This window comes from Manis javanica, chromosome 4 (assembly GCF_040802235.1).
Source record: "Manis javanica isolate MJ-LG chromosome 4, MJ_LKY, whole genome shotgun sequence".
Taxonomy (NCBI): Eukaryota; Metazoa; Chordata; class Mammalia; order Pholidota; family Manidae; genus Manis; species Manis javanica.
The window spans coordinates 108714082-108730557 of record NC_133159.1 but is presented as its reverse complement, the minus strand read 5'-3'; the positions used below and the strand labels follow the sequence as shown (position 1 = coordinate 108730557).

At 43.1% G+C, this 16476-nt stretch overlaps 2 protein-coding genes and 1 long non-coding RNA gene across 8 annotated transcripts in view; 1 reads left to right on the top strand and 2 right to left on the bottom strand.

Moving 5' to 3' along the window:
- The window catches only part of LOC118969279 (uncharacterized), a 44067-nt gene that overhangs the window by 15695 nt on the left and 11896 nt on the right, over positions 1 to 16476 (top strand). For all 4 annotated transcript variants that reach the window (XR_012130363.1, XR_012130361.1, XR_012130364.1 and 1 more), the window contains one exon: positions 16088 to 16164. This is a non-coding gene — a long non-coding RNA (uncharacterized lncRNA). The remainder of the gene's footprint in view (positions 1 to 16087; positions 16165 to 16476) is intronic.
- Positions 128 to 1729, bottom strand: C4H1orf56 (chromosome 4 C1orf56 homolog). The gene is given in 3 exon segments (XM_037003316.2): positions 128 to 597; positions 599 to 1186; positions 1188 to 1729. Coding segments are annotated over 3 exon segments (1005 nt in total). The 5' UTR covers positions 1580 to 1729; the 3' UTR covers positions 128 to 572.
- On the bottom strand, positions 1017 to 16354 carry BNIPL (BCL2 interacting protein like). 3 transcript variants are annotated; one of them, XR_001856253.2, is made up of 10 exons: positions 16185 to 16354; positions 15015 to 15079; positions 14159 to 14383; positions 11072 to 11254; positions 10783 to 10885; positions 10488 to 10619; positions 9546 to 9632; positions 9265 to 9363; positions 2407 to 2519; positions 1017 to 1195 (listed from the first exon to the last, which is right to left on the bottom strand). XR_001856253.2 is itself a non-coding variant. In XM_017680160.2 (9 exons), exons 1-9 carry the CDS (start codon positions 16226 to 16228, stop codon positions 2483 to 2485), a joined length of 975 nt encoding a protein of 324 aa, XP_017535649.1. In that variant the 5' UTR covers positions 16229 to 16353; the 3' UTR covers positions 1901 to 2482. The 3 variants fall into 3 exon arrangements, 2 of the variants coding, with proteins under 2 accessions (XP_017535649.1, XP_017535658.1); XM_017680160.2 differs by lacking the exon at positions 1017 to 1195 and having other exon boundaries at positions 1901 to 2519; positions 16185 to 16353; XM_017680169.2 differs by lacking the exons at positions 1017 to 1195; positions 9546 to 9632 and having other exon boundaries at positions 1901 to 2519.

Sequence of the window (16476 nt, the reverse complement as noted above, 5' to 3'; positions counted from 1 at the left end):
ATCTATATTCTTTTCCCTTCCTTGCTTCATCTCCCTCTCCCCACAAACCCTCATTCTCAACACTATTGCCCTTATTTATGCTGTTTTTTTATATTGAATGTTAAGACAATGACAAGAACTGACAAAATGACCAAGTATACATTTTATTTGTCCCCTCTCCCCAAAGGTCCTATCCTATCAGTTGAGACTATTTTATCAGGTCAATCAGAAGCTTTGGTAGCTCTTTTGGTAAGGTAGAGAGGACTGTCCTTCCTTGAGAATTCTTAGGTTGCTAGGAAAAAATCCGACGATAGTTGCAATAGTGGTGGCTACGAGCTTGGGCATTAGTCAAAGAAACCTAGTTTAAATCATGCTGTGACTCTGCCACTTACTATCTTTGTAAACCTGTTTCTGCATCTGTAATGTGAGAATTGATCCACGTAAAGTGCATATAGTAAGACCTCAAATATTGCCTGTTGTTACTGTTAAGCTGCATTTGAGATCTTCCATATCCAATTATCTGTGCACCAATAATTCTTTATATAATGACAATCTTAACAATTTGGTCACTAATCACCTAATGACCAATAATATCAAACACTTACTGGCTGCATCTCTGAACACTGAAGAGAAGCTGTTCCAAATATCCTCCAGTCCAATCCTGACACGTCTCCAGAAGGCAAGGGCTGGGCTGGGGCTGGGGAAGTGGAAGGGGCTGGGTCTCAGTATGCTGCTGAGTGAGGGGAAGGCAGTGCTGGTGCTGGTGGGGGCACTGGCAGTGGACTGAGTGGTGCAGCTGGTGTCAGCACAGAGGCCTGCATCCAGGGGGCACTCCTCCCAGAGCTGGTCGCAGGGACACTGATGGTCGGTGCAAGGCTGGTGCTCTGTGCGGAGCTGGCTCAGTGCCCCAACTCGGAGGTGCCCGGAAAGGCCATGTAGCTTCCTGGCCCTGGTCTGGCTCATGGTGCCTGACTTGCAGTGGCAGTGCCATGGGCCCCAGGGCATCAGCACCACGCACAGATCCTTGGGAGGTGGCATGGCCGTGGGTGAGGGTGATGGCCACCACCTCGGGGTGGCCCCTGCTGTTGACAACTGGTCCAGGGTCCCAGTGATGGGCAGATCCTCCATAGACTTCCAGGTGGTGGGGGGCTGGCTTGAAGTGATCCTGATTTCCGGTTCCTGGGTATTCGCTGGAAACCTTGAGCTGGGCCCCCCCCTGTATTGGAAGCATGGTGGAAGTCTCATCGTTGTTGTTACCCTTTCTGGCATTAATCACAACCCCCTCTTCTAAAGACCCGTCCTCCTTGTCCACCACGTGTGACTGGCTGAGGCCTGTGGCCACCGTGGCGGCCAAGAGCTCGGCAGCAGCTGGGCTTGCCAGACCGTCGGCGGCTGCCACGACATCAACCTTATCCCCCTGCAGCACTGTTACCCTCCTCTTAGGGGGAATCCTGGACCGGGGTATCCCGGGGGCAGTCGGGTAGCTGTGGGTCATGCAGCCCCCGAAGCAGAAGCTGACCGTTGCATCCCGGTTGTAGTCAGGCCTTGGCCCCAGACTTAGCAGCAGGGTCCAGAGCAGCACACCGGCGGTGAGGCCCATGGGGGAGGAAGGCCAGCGAGGGAGGCCAGGGCTCCTACCTTTCTTCCCTCCCCTTGGCTCTCGACCCACAGACCCGCCGGGTTGTTAGAAACGAGATCCTTGGGGTGGGGGCGCTCGGAGGCGCGTGCTGTGCCCTCCCTGAGGCCCTCTGCCGGCTGGGTGCTCCCGCGCAGCCCCAGGGGCTGAGCTAAAATTCTAGAGAACCGCTGCGGCAAGAACTGCGTGCCAGCCCGCTGCGGGGCTGTGATGTTAAGGGGTTGGGCAAGAGCAATTCACTTCCTCCACAGCACGGCACTTAAATCTCTCATCTATCTCAGTGTGTTAACCACTACAGATCTGAATTTATTAAAGAGGACAGAAATACAGGTTTTCAAAGCACTCCTTCACAGGCTCACAGGCAACAGACATGACGAAGAAGGAAAGAGAGACATTCGGTGGTTCCTCAAGATTTAGGGAGCTGACTCCTGGCTCAGAGCAGGAGGCTGGCTGTGGTAATTACGCCCTGCACTGCCCCACCACCCCTCACTTTCACAGACTGATAGGGCCCAGGTGGAAAGGATGTCATCACCTTCATGTACAGAGGAGGAAAATGAGACTCTAGGAGATGCAGTTATTTGCCCATGGTTCTACAGCTTAAGCCGGACTACAACTCACAGCTTTGAACTTCCCAGTACAAAAGGCCACTACCTGCACTATATAGCTGAAATGAAAGCTACCCAGCAGATGAGGTTCCAGATCTCAAAGCCCTCCTCTGAGGCAGGTTCATTGAAAGAATGAGATACGAAGATCTAGTAATCCTGGGGTTGAGGATCAGATGATTTACAAACCAGATGTTTCAGGGAGTAGGGTGTGGGCAGGTCAGTATCTTTGCATGGTTCCCAGGTCCTTTATTCCAATCTTATTCTAGGTTCCTCCTGAGCCATGGAGATCCTGGTCCAGCCTAGGAGAGAGAGAGTGAGGAAAAAAAAGTGGTATAGGAGCAGGATATTGGTTTTACTCACCAGTGTGGGGAGAGAAGCCAAGTGAATTGGAGGAGTTAGAAGGAGATTGGATGCTTGACTTGGTCAGCATTTAGGATCTTTGCTCTCTAGCATCCTTCCCCCACTGGATGTTCTCTCCTATTCACTGCCAGCACATCCCTTCCTAATTTCTAGAGCTGGTCTTAATCTCCCGTAAATTTTGTGCTGTCATTACTTCTTCCTTTTTTTAAAAAATTTTTTTATTAAGGTATCATTAATATACACTCTTACGAAGGTTTCACATGAAAAACCAATGTGGTTACTACATTTACCCATATTATCAAGTCACCACCCATAACCCATTGCAGTCACTGTCCATCAGTGCAGCAAGATGCCACAGATACACTATTTGCCTTCTCTGTGTAACACTGTTCTTCCCGTGATACCCCACACCATGTGTACTAAACAATAGCCCTCAATCCCCTTCTCCCTTACCCCAAACCCACCCTCCCACACCCCTCCCCTTTGGTAACCACTAGTCCCTTGTAATCTGTGAGTCTGCTGCTATTTTGGTCCTTCAGTTTTGCTTCATTGTTATACTCCACAAATGAAGGAAATCATTTGGCACTTGTCTTTCTCTCTCTGGCTTATTTCACTGAGCATAATGTCCTCCAGCTCCATCCATGTTGTTGCAAATGGTAGGATTTGTTTCTTTCTTATGGCTGAATACTATTCCATTGTGTATATGTACCACCTCTTCTTTATCCATTCATCTACTGATGAACACTTAGGTTGCTTCCATATCTTGGCTATTGTAAAAAGTGCTGCAGTGAACATAGGGGTGCATATGTCTTTTTGAATCTGAGAAGTTGTATTCTTTGGGTAAATTCCAAGGAGTGGGATTTCTGGGTGAAATGGTATTTCTATTTTTAGTTTTTTGAGGAACCTCCACATTGCTTTCCACAATGGTTGAACTAGCTTACATTCCCACCAGCAGTGTAGGAGGGTTCCCCTTTCTCCACATCCTCACCAGCATTTGCTGTTCTTAGTCTTTTCGATGCTGGCCATCCTTACTGGTGTGAGGTGATATCTCATTATGGTTTTAATTTGCATTTCCCTGATGATTGGAGCATCTTTTCATGTGTCTGTTGGCCATCTGAATTTCGTCTTTGGAGAACTGTCTCTTCATATCCTCTGCCCATTTGTTAATCAGGTTACTTGCTTTTTGGGTGTTGAGGCGTGTGAGTTCTTTATATATTTTGGATGTTTACCCATTAAGGGATATGTCATTTACAAATATATTCTCCCATACTGTAGGATGCCTTTTTGTTCTGTTCATGGTGTCCTTTGCCATACAGAAACTTTTTAGTTTGATGTAGTCCCATGAGTTCATTTTTGCTTTTGTTTCCCTTGTCCTTGAGGAGATGCATTCAAGAAGAAGTTGCTCATGCTTATATTCAGATTTTGCCTATGTTGTCTTCTAAGAGTTCTATGGTTTCATGAGTTACATTCCAGTCTTTGATCCATTTCAAGTTTACTTTTGTGTATGGGGTTAAACAATAATCCAGTTTCATTCTCTTACATGTAGCTGTCCAGTTTTGCCAACAGCAGCTGTTGAAGAGGCTATCATTTCCCCTTTGTATGTCCATGGCTCCTTTATCATATATTAATTGACCATATATGCTTGGGTTTATATCTGGGCTCTCTAGTCTGTTCCATTGGTCTATGGGTCTGTTCTTGTGCCAGTACCAAATTGTCTTGATTACTGTGACTTTGTAGTAGAGCTTGAAGTCAGGGAGCATAATGCCCCCACTTTATTCTTCCTTCTCAGGATTGCTTTGGCTATTCAGGGTCTTTTGTGGTTCCATATGAATTTTAGAACAATTTTCTCTAGTTCGTTCAAGAATGCTGTTGGTATTTTGATAGGAATTGCATTGAATCTGTAGATTGCTTTAGACAGGATGGCCATTTTGACAATATTAATTCTTCCTATCCATGAGCATGGGATGTGTTTCCATTTATTGGTATCTTCTTTAATTTCTCTCATGAGCATCTTGTAGTTTTCAGAATATGGGTCTTTCACTTCCTTGAATAGGTTTATTCCTAGGTATTATATTCTTTTTGATGCAACTGTGAATGGAATTGTTTTCCTGATTTCTCTCTCCACTACTTCATTGTTAGTGTGTAGGAATGTCACAGATTTCTGTGTATTAATTTTGTATCCTGCAACTTTGCTGAATTCAGGTATTAGATCCAGTATCGAGTGGATTCTTTAGGGCTTTTTATGTACAGTATCATGTCATCTGCAAACAGGGACAGTTTAACTTCTTCCTTGCCAATCTGGATGCCTTTTATTTCTTGTGCTGTCTGATTGCTGTGGCTAGGACCTCCAGAGCTATGTTGAATAGAAGTGGGTAGAGTGGGCATCCTTGTCTTGTTCCCAATCTTAAAGGAAAAGCTTTCAGCTTCTCACTGTTAAGTATAATGTTAGCGGGTTTGTCATATATGGCCTTTATTATGTTGAGGTATTTGCCCTCTATACCCATTTTGTTGAGAGCTTTTATCATGAATGGATGTTGAATTTTGTTGAATGCTTTTTCAGCATCTATGGAGATGATGTGGTTTTTGTACTTCCTTTTGTTGATGTAGTGGATGATGTTGATGGATTTTCAAATGTTGTACCATCCTTGCATCCCTGGAATAAATCCTAGTTGATCATGATGGATGATTTTTTTATGTATTTTTGAATTTGGTTTGCTAATATTTTGTTGAGTATTTTGCATCTATGTTCATTGAGGATATTGGTCTGTAATTTTCTTTTTTTGTGGTGTCTTTACCTGGTTTTGGTATTAGAGTGATGCTGGCCTCATAGAATGAGTTTGGAAGTATTCCCTCTTCTTCTCTTTGGGAAACTTTAAGGAATATGGGTATTAGGTCTTCACTAAATGTTTGATAAAATTCAGCGGTGAAGCCATCTGGTACAGGCATTTTGTTCTTACATAGGTTTTTGATTACCAGTTCAATTTCATTGCTGGTAATTGGTCTGTTCAGATTTTCTGTTTCTTTCTGGGTCAGCCTTGGAAGGTGTCATTTTTCTAAAGAGTTGCCTATTTCTTCTAGGTTATCCAGTTTTTAGCATATAATTTTTCATAGTATTCTCTAATAATTCTTTATATTTCTGTGGTGTCCATTGTGATTTTTCCTTTCTCACTTCTGATTCTGTTTTATGTGTGTAGACTCTCTTTTTTTCTTGATAAGTCTGGCTAGGGGTTTATCTATTTTGTTTATTTTCTTGAAGAACCAGTTCTTGCTTTCATTGATTCTTTCTATTGTTTTATTCTTCTCAATTTTATTTATTTCTACTCTAATCTTTATTATGTCCATCCTTCTACTGACTTTGGGCCTCCTTTGTTCTTCTTTTGCTAGTTTCTTTAATTGTGAGTTTAGACTGCTCATATGAGATTGTTCTTCTTTCCTGAGGTAGGCCTGTATTGCAATATACTTTCCTCTCAGCACGGCCTCCGCCTTGTCCCACAGATTTTGCAGTGTTGAATTACTGTTGTCATTTGTCTCCATACATTGTCTGATCTCTGTTTTTATTTGGTCATGAATCCATTGGTTATTTAGGAGCATGTTGTGAAGCCTCCATGTGTTTGTGGGATTTTTCATTTTCTTTGCATAATTTATTTCTAGTTTCATACCTTTGTGATCTGAGAAGCTGGTTGGTACAATTTCAATCTTTTTAAACTTACCGAGGCTCTTTTTGTGGCCTAGTATATGATCTATTCTTGAAAATGTTCCATGTGCACTTGAGAAGAATGTGTATTCTGCTGCTCTGGATGTCAGGTCCATCTGTTCTAATGTGTTGTTCAGTGCCTCTGTCTCCTTATTTTCTGTCTGGTTGATCTATCCTTCAGAGTGAGTGGAGAGTTGAAGTCTCCTAGAATGAATGCATTGCATTCTATTTCCCCTTTTAATTCTGTTAGTATTTGTTTGACATATATAGGTGCTCCTGTGTTGAGCGCATAGATATTTACAACAGTTACATCTTCTTGTTGGATTGACCCTTTTATCATTATGTAATGTCCTTCTTCGTCTCTTGTGACTTTCTTTGTTTTGAAGTCTATTTTGTCTGATACAAATACTGCAACTCCTGCTTTTTTCTCCCTATTAGTTGCATGAAATATCTTTCTCCATCCCTTCACTTTTAGTCTGTGTATGTCTTTGGGTTTGAAGTGAGTCTCTTGTAGGCAGGATATAGATGGGTCTTGTTTTTTTATCCATTCAGTGACTCTTTGTCTTTTGATTGGTGCATTCAGTCAATTTACATTTAGGGTGATTATCGATAGGTATGTACTTATTGCCATTGCAGGCTTTAGATTTGTGGTTACCAAAGGATCAAGGTTAACTTCCTTACTCTCTAAGAGTCTAACTTAACTCACTTAATATGCTATTACAAACACAATGTCAAGGTTCTTTTTTTTTTTCTCCTCCTTTTTCTTCCTCCTCCATTCTTTATATATTAGGTATCATATTCTGTACTCTGTCTATTCCTTGGTTGACTTTGGGGATAATTAACTTAATTTGCATTTGATAGTAATTAGCTGTTCTACTTTATTTACTGTGGTTTTGTTACCTCTGGTGACAGCTATTAAAGCTTAAAACACTTCCATCTATAGCAGTCCCTCCCAAAACACACTGTAGAGATGGTTTGTGGGAGGTAAATTCTCTCAGCTTTTCCTTATCTGAAAATTGTTTAATCCCTCCTTCAAATGTAAGTGATAATCTTGCCAGATAAAGTAATCTTGGTGGGAGGCTCTTATGCTTCATTGTGTTAAATATATCATGCTACTCCCTTCTGGCCTGTAAGGTTTCTGCTGATAAATCTGATGAGAGCCTGATAGGCTTTCCTTTGGATGTGATCTTATTTCTCTCTTTGGCTGCTTTTAGTAGTCTGTCTTTATCCTTGATCTTTGCCATTTTAATTACTCTGTGTCTTGGTGTTGTCTTCCTTGGGTCCCTTGTGTTGGTAGATCTGTGGATCTCCATGACCTGAGAGACTATCACCTACCCCAGATTGGGGAAGTTTTCAGCAATTACCTCCTCAAAGACACTTTGTATCCCTTTTTCTCTCTTCTTCTGATGGTACCCCTATAATATGAATATTGTTTCATTTGGATTGGTCACACAGTTCTCTCAATATTCTTTCATTCTTAGAGATTCTTTATTCTCTCTGCGCCTCAGCTTCTTTGTAGTCCTCTTCTCTAGTTTCTATTTCATTCATCGTCTCCTCCACCATATCTAATCTGCTTTTAATACCCTCCATTGTGCTCTTCAATGATTGGATCTCTGACCTGAATTCATTCCTGAGTTCTTGAATATCTTTCCGTACCTCCATGAGCATTGTCAATGATTTATATTTTGAACTCCCTTTCAGGAAGATTCATGAGGTCGATGTTATCTTTCTCAGTAGTTGTATTAATAATTTTACTCTGAACCAGGTTCCTTTGGCATTTTGTATTTGTATATGTTGCCATGTAGTGTCCAGAAGGTCTATTCTCTGGAGCCGCTCAGCCCCACAAAGCAATCTCGGGTGTCTCAGGGGAGTGGTATTGGTGCCTGGGGGGAGGAAATAGCTGTTTCCTGCTTCCCAGCTGCTGTGCCTGTCTCCACTACCTGAACTAGTGGGCCGAGCACACAGGTATAAGCCTCTATGCTTGTGTTTGTAGTTGCTGGAGACAGATCTTCCCTCTGGCTGGCCCAATGCCAGGGTAGTGTTTGCCAGTTTGCGAGCCAGGTGGGGCTGGCCGAGAGAAAGGCTTAGTAGGCTGCATATCATGGAAAGGGTCCCTGGAGCTGTGTAGCCAGCCAGGGAGCTGGAGCACCTGAAGATCGTGAAAGCTCCCAACCTGCTGGGCAGAGTGCACCCAGAGAATTTTGTCTACCTGTCCTTTCTCCTGAGCAGTAGGCTCTGTGCAATCCTTGCCCCTTTAGCAGCCCTCTTGCTAAGGGTTTTCTTGTTAGGAAGTTTCTCAGACTGCTTGCCTTTCTTTTGGTCCAGAGCAGCCATATATGGATCCCTGGTTTCCACAAGCAGCTGGAATCCCAGTCTCCCCAGGAACTCTGCCTGTCCCAGCTTTCTAATCCTCTAATCACAAGAGTACCATGAAAGCACCATGAAATGTAGGTTTGTACTCCCAGAGCAGATCTCCGGAGCTAGGTATTCAGTAGTCCCAAGCCTTCCACTCCCTCCCTGCTCTGTTTCTCTTCCTCCTGCCAGTGAGCTGGGGTGGGGGAGGGGCTTGGGTTCCTCCAGACCATAGCTTTGGTACATTACCCTGTTCTGTGAGGTCTGCTCTTTTCTCCAGGTGTATGCAGTCTGGCACAGTCCTCTTTTCTGTTGCCCTTTCAGGATTAGTTGTATTAATTATATTTTCGTATTATATGCGGTTTTAGGAGGAAGTCTCTGTGTCACCTCTCATGCTGCCATCTTTTCTACTCCTGTATTTCTTGATGCCTTGGCATTTATATGTGTATGTGTAGGTTTTTTTGTTTTGTTTTGTTTTTGTTCTTGTTGGATGTTTGCAGTTTCCCAGATACACTTAAGCATCTGAAAGCAGTACCTCTATCCTTTAGTTCCTTTGTATCTTCCCCAAGGCATTAAGAAAGTGGGAATCAGCTTTACACATCCCACCCCAAACCTTCATCTTTAAGCTCAGGACTCACTGTCTGACAGCTTCAGGGATGTGGACCTGCTCCAAGGAGATTAGTTGGGTCAGTTCTCCCACGCTGTTCAAAAAACGGATCTTTCTTGTGAACCTGGAACTGAAAAGAGAGGATAAAACAAGTGTGTTTTATACTGGGAAGAGGGCTCCTGGAGACATGTGCAAAGGTAAATTTAGCAGACAGTGGTTAAGGCTAGAAAGAGTCAGGCTAGAGCAAGATCTTAATCTTGGTTTTGAAAATGGGGAGTAGAGCAAGGGGGTCCTTGTCTCCAGAACTAGTACCTGATGAAGGGCCGAAGCAGGGCCAGCAGCGCTTTCACATGCCATGTAGCATGGACAATGACCAGGGCACTCAGGTTTTTTTGTAGCCTGAAGAATACAAAATCATTCTATTCTTCCACATTCATGCCTGAAGACCAGGTGGAGCTGTCTTCTGTACTGTAACTTCCTTCAGTTTTGTAAGTTCTAGATTTCTCTGGCAGTTGGGTCTACTCCCCATTCCTTTACCTGCAATTTCACCTTCATCCATCTTGTTCAGTCTCCACGATCCTCATTTTTTGGGAAACTTTCCTCTCAGAATCCCTTAGCCTGGTCTTCTCTACTGCATTTCTCTCCTGGGCCGCACCCTCAAGTAAATTCTTTTTGTACAGTTCTCCATCCCTCCATAACCAAGACTAGTTATAAAACCCCAGGTGGAAGAAGATCATTAAGGAGAAAGAAAAAAAAAGGAACAAGAAAGAAAAAATAAAACAGTGAGCAGTGGGAGGATGGGGGAAAGAAAGGGAGCAAAAAAGAGCCATCAGGAGAACAAAGACATATAGGTGAGGGATGAAGGCAGAGAAGACAGTGAAGATGTGGAAAGTGAAGTAAATTAAGACTGTGAGCAAGGAAGGGGTGCCTTCTTTGTACCAGGCAATATGCCACACTGATTTACTTGATTTTCACAACTACCCAGTTGCCAATATTATTAACATTGCCATTTTACAGATAAGGAAACTGACTCCCAGAAAGGTTAAGTGACTTTTACAAAGTCATACAGCTAGTAAATGGTAAAGACAAGATTTGAAATTAGGCTTCCCTGACTCTAAGTGAGGATGGAAGACAGACAGGAGATTTGGAAAGGGGTGTAAAGAAACAAAAGAGGAAGGGATTCAGTGGAAGAAATAATGGAAAGATGAAAAAGATAAGATAGATAGTTGTAGCCCTCTCATCCCAGAGGCTCACCTCCGATCCAGAGTACGGTAGCACTGGCATATCCAGCTTAGAGGTGGAACTTGGGCCCTGCTTGAACCTCCACTCAAGTGAACAAGCAGATAATTTTCAGCTACCAGCAGTTCCAGAGTTCCTACCATATATCTGGGGAGATGAAACTGTCAGGGAAGGTATGTACTGGGAATTGTGGGGAGGGAGACGGACATTACTACAGACTCTGCGACCAGCTACTAATCATAGGAGGGGTTCTTTATTAGTTTTCCATCCCTAACATCCATGCTGGAGCCCTTGAGGCCTTCCACCTCACCTGAACAAACGTTCCATGACATAGGTATAGTTGGGGATGCTGCTTCTGGGCAGGTAACAGGAAGCAAAGAGAATGACAGCATTGAGGCCATCACCATGGTAACCTGGGGAGGGTAAGGGGATAATTCAGTCAGTCAACAAATACATATTGACAGACAGTGTATCTGTTCAGGCTGAGGGCCTCTTGAGGGTCTCTGGAAGTCACAGAGAGGATACTGAACCCATTAACTGAGCTTATAGCTTAGACATTTTATTTCAGTTCTTACCTCTCCACTTAAGCTAACCATTACCTCCATGAGACAGGATTTTTTTATAGGGTCCAATGGCAGTCATATCCACTTGCTGCTCCCGCTGTCCTGTTCGGAACATCCTCCAGTGACGACCATCTTCTCCAGCCACATCCTGCACACAACTCCAGCCCAGCCTGTCAGCTGCCTCACTGGCCCCCAGCCCCTCTGCCTGGGGCAGCTCATCTGAAAGACAGAAACAGGGCAGAATCAATAATAAGCAGACTCAGGCAGAGAAAGACAAGTACCGAATGATTTCACTTATCTCTGGAGTATAACAACAAAGCAAAAACTGAAAGAACAAAACAGCAGCAGAATCACAGAACCCAAGAATGGACTAACAGTTACCAAAGGGAAAGGGACTGGGGATGATGGGTGGGAAGGGAGGGATAAGGGGAATAAGGGGCATTACGATTAGCACAGATAATGTGGGGGTGGGGACACGGGAAAGGCAGCATATACAGAGAAGACAAGTAGTGATTCTACAACCTCTTACTATGCTGATGGACAGTGACTGAAATGGGGTTTGTGGGGGGGACTTGGTAAAGGGGGAGTCTAGTAACCACAATGTTGTTCAAGTAATTGTACATTAATGATATCAAAATTAAAAAATTAAAAAAAAATAATAAGGCAGACTACACACCTTCCATATCTCGTAATTTCCCCAGGTTCCTAGAATTTATTACTCCAACCTCTTATTCCTCAATTTCTTCCTGTGATCTAGTCCTAGTTTGTTCAGTCAACCCAACTCCTTGCTGGTCTCCTTTTCCTGGGACTCATTACCCTCACTTTTTCACTAGACAATGGCCTTGAGGTAACCTTGCACTATGGTAGGCCCGTGCCAGTTTCAAATTTTTTCCATCTTTCTACACTTTTCCTTGGGTAAGCTCATCTACTTCTATGTCTTCAATTAGTAAAATCAGTAACATGATGATTCTAAATTGTCCTTTCTAACCCAGACTTCTCTTCTCACTCCAGAACCATATCCCTAACCGCCTCAAACAGACATCTCTATTTTGCATCTTTCTGTCATCTCCAAGTCAGCAGACCCAAAGTGCTGACTCGAAGTTCAAGCTCATTCTCTTCCTCCTCTCTCTATTTCCTTTCTTGATGAATGACTCCATTATCTAGCTGCCTGAGAAACTGTATGTCATCCGAGACTCTTTCTTTTCTATAGTGCTCAAGCCACAGGACCCAGAACCTCTTCCGTCTACCTTCATTATATTCTTTTGTCATTCTTTCTACTACTACACTTCTGGTTCAGATTCTCACCTGGCCTTACTACTAGCCTTCTAACAGGACTCCCTGCCCCTAGTCTGTTTTCCTTCATACTACCCTTTACACAATTGCTACAATAAGCTTTCTTTCCTTGCCTACCTTTTTTACTCAAATGGCAATATACTATACCCACTAATTCTGCATGATCTTTCCATAGCAATGGAAAGAGCTACTTCATCTTAAAAAATAGTTGCCTAGTATTTCATTGTATGGTTGTAACATAATAGAATTAATACTATATTGATGGACCTTCATGTTTCTAATCTTTTTGGAGCTATTAAGTCTGATGTTACTCCTTTGACTAAAACCATTCAATGACTCACTATCACCAACTGGACAAACTCTAAACTCCCTGGGTTGCACAATAGCAAGGCCCTCTGTGACTTGACTCAACCTACTAAATTAAGCACTATCTTTTGTCACTCTTTCTTCACCTCCCAGCCCTTTGTATCTATGATATAATAATAAATGTGTATTTTAGTTTGGTTCCTGACTCCTTAAACAGCTCCTGATGATAAAGGTGAAAGAGTATCTTTTGTTATTCATCACAAGCCCCATTCAACCATATCAGGCGATGTTAATTAGATGAATTTGGAAAGCTACTAAGGATGGTGGCTGGTTGCCAGGGGAATCAACCCCAGGAAGTTAGAGGGTTTGAACTATCATCCTCTGACCTCTAGGGAGGAGACTAGAGGTTGTGTTAACCACTAACAGTCAGTGATCTAATCAGTCATGCCTACATGTGAAGCCTCCCTAAAAAACCCTAACTGAAAGAGTTCTGGGAGTTTCCATGTTGGTGCTGGCAGGGTGGTATGCCTAGAGAGGGCAAGGAGGCTCTCCATCACTTCCTTGTCCTGTGCATCTCTTCCTTCTGGCTGTTCCTGAGTTGCGCCCTCTTACAATAAACCTGTAATCTTGTTACTAAACTGTTTTCTCGAGTTCTGTGAGCCATTCTAGCAAACTATCAAACCTGAGGAGGGGGTAGTGGAAACTTCTGATTAATAGCCAGTCAGTCAGAAGCACAGATGACAGCCTGTGCTTATGATTGGTGTCTGAACTCTGGGGGCAATTTTGTGGGTAAGCTCTTAACCTGTCAGGTCTGTGATAACTCCAACTGTCATTACTGAATTGCAGGACACCCAGTTGGTGTCTGGGGAGTTTGGAGAATTGGTTAATGTGGGCAAACCCCACACATTTAGTGTCATAAGTATTGTGATTAGAGAAGAAACAAAGTTTTCCTTAATATCTAAATAGTCATGCCTACTACTCTATTCCCAACATGCCATGCTATTACTGTCCAAATTGCTTCTTCCACTTAGAATGGCTTTCCAACCACCTGATAAACATCAGCTCAGGATCACCTCGTCTGTAGTCTTCCCTAACACCTCTCAGGAAGAACTGACCTTTTCTTTCTCCTTGTGTATACTGTACCCTATACACATGTAGATCATAACCTTTAATTGTGCTTATTTGAATATTTGTTTATTACTTACTAAACAGAGAATTCCCTGATGGTAGGGACTATCTTACTCATCTTTATAACTCAGTTACAGCAGTGATAGCATGTAACAGTCATTCAATAAAATTTTCTGTAATAAACAAAGAATCTCCCCCTCCCCCTGCCAACTCTACTGACTACTCTCACATTGGATCTATAAGCTCTACCTTTCCATCTGCAGAAATTAATTTTACTGACCTTAACTCTTGTTCCCCACCTTATTAGTTCTAACTTCAGTCTCATTAAACCTATCCTGAGCTTCTTTAGCATTGGGCTCTACTTCTACCAGCTCAGTCCTCGGGTTTCTTTCCCACCTTCCCATTCAAATTCATGTCCGCTGTCCAGTTGCTCCGAGTCTGAAGGTGTTTCCAATTCGTCTACCTCTAGGTCAGAACTGCCATCAGGAGAAGAAGGCACAGAGTGGGTGGGAGAAGCTCCACGATCTCCAGGCCTCTTAGTCAGATTCAGTTGCAACTCTGGGGCAGAAAGACGCTTGCGCATGGGGTGCTGGCCACACAGGGCTAAAGTGCTGGGGATATCTGGGGTTGGATGAGGGGGTAAAAAGAACAGAAAGATGTGTGTGAGTTGGCAGGGGAGTTTAGAATGTCCATATATGGAAGTGCTAATATGGGGTGAATTCTAAAGAGGGACTAACACCAGAGACACTTGGGAAAAGGGAAGTAGAACTGCAAAGGGATAGACCTTCTATGGACTAGAATCAAGAACTTGAGGCCTTGTTTTTTTTCCCCCCTGGTTTAATTGAAATATAGATTATATAATATGAAGTTTAAGGTGTACAACATGATGACTCGATATGGGTATATATTGTGAAATGATTACCACAATTAAATTAGTTAACACCTCCAACCTTCACACAATTGCCTTTTGTGTGTGTGGTGATTACATTTAAAATCTTTTTTAACAACTTTATATAATGCAGTATTAATAATAGATACCATGCTGTACATTAGATCACCAAACTTATTAATCGTATAGCTGCAAGTTTGTACCCTTTGAAACAATCTCCCCCCCTCCACCACCTTGGCAACCACCATTTGATTATCCATTACTGTGAGTTCAGCTTTTCCATGATTCCAAATACAAGTAATTGTCTTTCTCTGATTTATTTCACTTAGCATAATGTTGAAGCCTCGGTTTTAATTTACCTACCTGCCTGTGAGTCTCTTTTAAGATTGTCAGGATCTTCAGAAGGGTCAGTCTCTTCAGGAAGCCATCTAGAGGGGAAGAGATTAAAAGGAGGCAGAAATACAGGCTAAAGGAATCAAGCCAGGTATCCATTTATCTATTTTACTTCCCACCACAATTTTATCATCTCTGCTTCCTTTTTCCCATCTCTCTCCTTCAAGTCCTAATTCACCATCCCTGCCCTCTGTGACCATCCCACCGACCCTAACCTAGGGAATTCTTCACCCTGCCATTCCTCCTTCAGCCCCAGTTCCCCAAGACTAGGGAAGCTCCTAATCCTGCTGCTTCTGCATTCTCGCTGGCCCTAAGATAGTCTCCCAGAAGAAAAATTATCATGAGACAAACTAGTCAGTGTCTTAAGGGAACTGGACAGTAGGTAGGAGACACTGCAACGAAGAACCCTAAGGTACAGAGCAGAGAGCAGGCCTTAAAAAGAACTCAATCTCTTGACTTCTAGATAGATGTTTCTGTCACTTTCACCACATGCTGGAAACAGATCACCCCTCCTTGTTGGACCACAGAAAGGACAGAATGTAAAGCTAATCATATTTACCTCTATGGCAGTTGCTCTGCCTACACAATAGGGGTGAGAAGTATTCCACATTACATTTGGCTGGAACCCAACAGACCTGCCTAACTGCCACTGGGCAATGTTGGCGAAGATGGTACCTAGACAAGCCTGCCTTTCCTCTGCCACACTGGGGAATGGTCAGGGGAAATCATGGTATAGGTGGAGGGGTAAGGGAAGAAAGTAAAGAGGAAGAGAGGTTCTCTGAGAAGGAGAACCTGGACCTAAACTTAGTTCTGGGTTAGCTCTCCTGATGGCCCTTCTGGAGGGATAGGTGTTAGAAAACAGAGAAATGGTTAGATTTATCAGACACAAAATATAGAAACTTCCTTTAAAACAAAAAGAAACAATAATTATACTGGAATCTCCTGTTCTGCAGTTCCCTACCATACTGATTGACATTTCCTGCTTAAAGCCAGCCCCGTCCCTTCTCTGCAAATTAATTCTCTTACATTCTTCTCTCCTCTAGGAACCCAAGATTTTATCTGGTAAGAGCTGGATGGTGGGGAAGCCCTCAAGACTATTCACTCTTTATTTCTAATCAAGGTAATCATGATCTTACTTACCCAAGATCTAATGTCTTTTCTCCTGCCTCTTGTATAGTTTCCATCTTCACAAGTCTTCCTGGCTCCTTCTTTAAACACTTGGAGTTGTCCACCAGCTCCCCAGCCCTCTGTAACCCCTTTCTTTGTCTCAGCTGTTGTTTCTCTTGCCTCCGAGGAGGAGAGAGGTGTGGAAGAGAGGTAACGTCACCTTCAAACAGGTTTTGCCACCTCCCTTCCCTTCCTAAGGAGCAGGTTTGCCCAAAAGAAAAATCCTGCCTATGTAGGGGCGGGTTTTGAGGAGGATAGTACATTT

Excerpts from the sequence above, each read along its gene's own strand:
- BNIPL (XM_017680160.2), bottom strand. The coding sequence starts at position 16,228 with ATGGAAACTATACAAGAGGCAGGAGAAAAGACATTAGATCTTGG. Across the intron at positions 10,886-11,071 it reads AAAAATCCTGTCTCATGGAG|GTTACCATGGTGATGGCCTC; the intron begins GTAATGGTTAGC and ends TACCCTCCCCAG. Across the intron at positions 10,620-10,782 it reads GTCATGGAACGTTTGTTCAG|ATATATGGTAGGAACTCTGG; the intron begins GTGAGGTGGAAG and ends TCATCTCCCCAG.